This window comes from Eurypyga helias, unplaced genomic scaffold (genome assembly GCF_000690775.1).
Source record: "Eurypyga helias isolate BGI_N326 unplaced genomic scaffold, ASM69077v1 Scaffold44617, whole genome shotgun sequence".
In the NCBI taxonomy this organism is placed as follows: Eukaryota; Metazoa; Chordata; class Aves; order Eurypygiformes; family Eurypygidae; genus Eurypyga; species Eurypyga helias.
This window is the reverse complement of record NW_010263202.1, coordinates 28,827-32,399: the sequence shown is the minus strand read 5'-3', so window position 1 is coordinate 32,399 and position 3,573 is coordinate 28,827. Positions and strand designations below refer to the sequence as shown.

At 41.3% G+C, this 3,573-nt stretch overlaps 1 protein-coding gene across 1 annotated transcript; it reads left to right on the top strand.

Moving 5' to 3' along the window:
• Positions 1–377: 377 nt before the first annotated feature.
• On the top strand, positions 378–1,543 carry SCOC (short coiled-coil protein). The gene is made up of 3 exons (XM_010155957.1): positions 378–447; positions 548–631; positions 1,178–1,543. Exons 1-3 carry the CDS (start codon positions 426–428, stop codon positions 1,318–1,320), a joined length of 249 nt encoding a protein of 82 aa, XP_010154259.1. The 5' UTR covers positions 378–425; the 3' UTR covers positions 1,321–1,543.
• The last annotated feature ends 2,030 nt before the right edge of the window (positions 1,544–3,573 follow it).

Below are 3,573 nucleotides of genomic sequence, written 5' to 3'. Positions count from 1 at the left end.
GCCGGCTGGCAGGGGTGAGGGCGAAGCGGGGCGGGCAGTGGAGGGCCCCTTCGGCTCTGCGTTTCCTTCGCAGCCCGTTCCAGAAGGATCGGTGCTGGGAAGGCAGCAGTTGCATCGCTGAGACGCTGCCTCCTTTCATGCAGTGGAGGGTAACCTAGATCGGTTCTTTTTGTCAGCTGAAGCGTAGTTACTTGAAAAATCGTATTTACATACCAGGTAAGGCTCTAGGAAAAGCAATTGCAGAATGTTAAAATACGCTGTTCTGCCATAAGTGCTGGCTTTTCAACAGCAATTAGAAAAATGCATTTAAAACCCAAATACAAAGGCACTTACATTAACAGCTGCTTCTGTGTTTGTTTGTTTTTCTTTAAGCAGAGCATCGGTCAGGAATACGCTCTTCAAAAGTGGAAAGAGCCCATTCTACAATGATGAATGCCGACATGGATGGTATAAGTTCTTAATGTTCTTGTTCACTGCTGTTTTTTATACTTGATATAATTTCCAGCTGTTACAGAGGTTGCATTAAAACTCATATGATTTGTTGCAGCTATTGAGGCTGAGAATCAGGTGGAATTAGAAGAGAAAACACGGCTTATTAATCAAGTTTTGGAACTGCAGCACACACTCGAAGGTTAGCAGATTGACACATCAGATTTTTTACGAGCACACAGTAATAAGCAAAAGAAGAGAACCTTACTGTTCTGCCCTATCTTACTCAGTGCCCAGAAGTAAGTCACTTACACAATTGAAGGTGCATAAGCAAGGTCTCACAGCTATTTTTTTCCCCCTCTTTTGTGCAACTCTACTCTCGTAATACGCATCAATCAAAAGGGTCAATATATACTTCAGCAGGCTCATTAGTTGACCTACATCTTTGTGTCTGCTCATCACTGAACTTTTGTTGCCCAGTAGTTTAGCTTGCATAGAGCACAATTAAAAAACTCAAGCAGAGAATAAAGATACAGACTAACAGTTAGTTTGTCAAAATATTATACTACGAAGTAATGTAGAAAAAAATGGGCTTTAGATAAAACTTGAGTAGCAGAGTGTTTTGTAAGCTAATACCTTATGGCAATGTTTCCTGCATTAAAAGTGAATAGTATGATGTAGGCACACAGAACAGTCACTACTGTATGCTATAGTGTCTAATACTTTTCTTATAATGTCACCTTCACAGATCTCTCAGCACGAGTAGATGCTGTTAAGGAAGAAAACTTGAAACTGAAATCAGAAAACCAAGTTCTTGGACAGTATATAGAAAATCTGATGTCAGCATCTAGTGTTTTCCAAACAACTGACACAAAAAGCAAAAGGAAGTAAGGGTTGACTCACAGATTATGTCATTGTATTGCTGCTGTCTTTTGTTTGTTTGTTTGTTTTAATTGGCATAGGCTACATGAGCCAAAATACCTTAGTTTGTGGCTTTACTGGTTACCTGAAGATTATAAACTTTGGTGATAAACAGAATTAAGAACATTATGATGAACAGGAGACATAGGTTTGTGTATTGTTAAGACTAAGCAACATGCAAATGTAGTGTAGAGACTTACTAAGCTTCCATATTTGTTTTAAAAGTGAGCATATCTTGTTAAAAATTGGATTCAGTTTGTCAGGTTAAACAAAAGCCTGTTGGCACTCTTTGAGGTCTTAGGGTAGTGTTCTTGACTAGCAAAATAACACAGTTACAATATTTGGTTGAAACCTCATTTGAGAAAAATACTCAAAGTCTAATTGCCTTACCTTTTTCACCTCACATATATTTACACTACTGTATAGTGCTGTCCATAGCTCTGCAAAGCAGCTTCAAACAAAACCCTATAAACCAGTTAAGAATTTCTGTGAAGTAGTAACAGTATGACATTATTTGCAGGGCTTGTGTACAGAAAAACACTCCAGATTTTTTGGAAGGGGAGAAGGTAAGGGAAGAGGAACAAGGATAAGCAACTTAGATTAGGGAAATGCCAAACTGCTGCAGTATCAGAGTGTTTGTAAGGTGTACACTTGAAACCATTTTCACTTTCCTGTTTCCTCAGAGAATGATTAGGCACGGCATCGTGATGTGCGATCTTCCTCAAGTGTTTCAGTTGGGTGAGGAAGAGTTAAATAAAAATAAGCTTTACAGAGACAGGTGGTCAGCAACGTTCCTTATGCTCTGAGCAGTCTGCAGTGAGGAACTGAGAGCAATTCTTTCCTTGTCACCTTTTACTTTCCTCCTGAAGTGCCAAACTTGTCTTTGCCTCAGGCCTTAGAGCAACTGTTTTCCTGCCCCAGAGCCTGAGCTTGTGAAGTACTTCCAGGCACTGCACAAAAACATCTAAGGCAGAGAAGACTGCAGCAGAACAAAGGTGGCTGTAGCCTCTCAAATCTGTGCTGCTCTGAGCAGTGCCTACTGTCATGGTGCCCTGTTTTTTACTGGCTTGGCTGTTTGTTAGCAGGGTTTGTGAAAGAGCTCAGCCCAGATGGTGGGTCTAAGGACTTCCCATGGAGGCAGCATAATCAGTGTTAAGGGCGAGCAGAAGCTGAAACACAGACAGGGAGGTAAATTTTAGCAGTACTCGGTTGCATCTGTTTCATCTTGCCGTACAGCAGCATTGCAGACTTACGGATGTCACCTAGAACTGAGGTCTGTCTCTTCAGTAATGAAGCCATTGTGCTTTGCCTTTTAACAACAGGAAGCCACTACTTCAAGGCTCTTTCAGCCCTGCTGTGAGGAATTCTATAAACGAAAGCTGAAGGAACTGAATGAGTGGATGCAATAGTAGAAAATAAACCCCTCTCAAACCCCAAGTTTCTTGGCAGCTAAGTACTGCTGTGTCTGACGTGTAAGCTGACACTGAGGTTCCCCCCCTCCCATGGGAGAGGTCTCCCATTTCTCCCCATTTAACATGGCTGGAGTGTCAGCAAAATCCAGTGGTTACCAAGCACTAATGGTTCGGTCTTGAGGGCGGTTTACAAGTCTGAGTCAAGAAACCCGACGAAGAAAATGTTTTACCCACCGCAGCACAAATGGCTGAAACCATTTGTGTCATGGGGGCCTGTAAACATCAAAAATAACTTTTAATCTATGGACTGTTCGCTCACTTTACTGCCCATCTGGAGCTCTGAATTCATCCACGAAGTGCTAGCAGGTACAGCAGAACACAGTTAGTCCAGGGTTTGAGCATCAAAAAAGAAAAATCACACCAAGCACTTGACTTCTAAAGATCACATTACATTACAGCCCCCTCCTTAGCTTTACAGCCACGTCACTGCACAGCTCCACGTGCACTGCAGACCAAGTGGTAGGAGAGCATGCGCTTGTTAGGCTTCAGCAATTTCCCCTGATCAAGTAATCTTAAAATAATGGGTTTGTATTGTAAGATCAGATCGTGGTATTTTATTCATCAGTGTGTATATAGTTATTTCCTACAGATACCATTTTACATCCCACTACTGTGGCCTTCATTTAACTTATGAACATTTTAAATATGTTGTATTTCTGACTATACACTAAATAAAAACTTTGGATTTGTCTCAATTAGTTTGCTTTAACGTGTAAACCTGAAATTTCTCCTGTCTGTAGTCGAAAGGTGG

Excerpts from the sequence above, each read along its gene's own strand:
- SCOC (XM_010155957.1), top strand. The coding sequence starts at position 426 with ATGATGAATGCCGACATGGATG. Across the intron at positions 448-547 it reads GATGAATGCCGACATGGATG|CTATTGAGGCTGAGAATCAG; the intron begins GTATAAGTTCTT and ends GATTTGTTGCAG. Across the intron at positions 632-1,177 it reads ACTGCAGCACACACTCGAAG|ATCTCTCAGCACGAGTAGAT; the intron begins GTTAGCAGATTG and ends TCACCTTCACAG.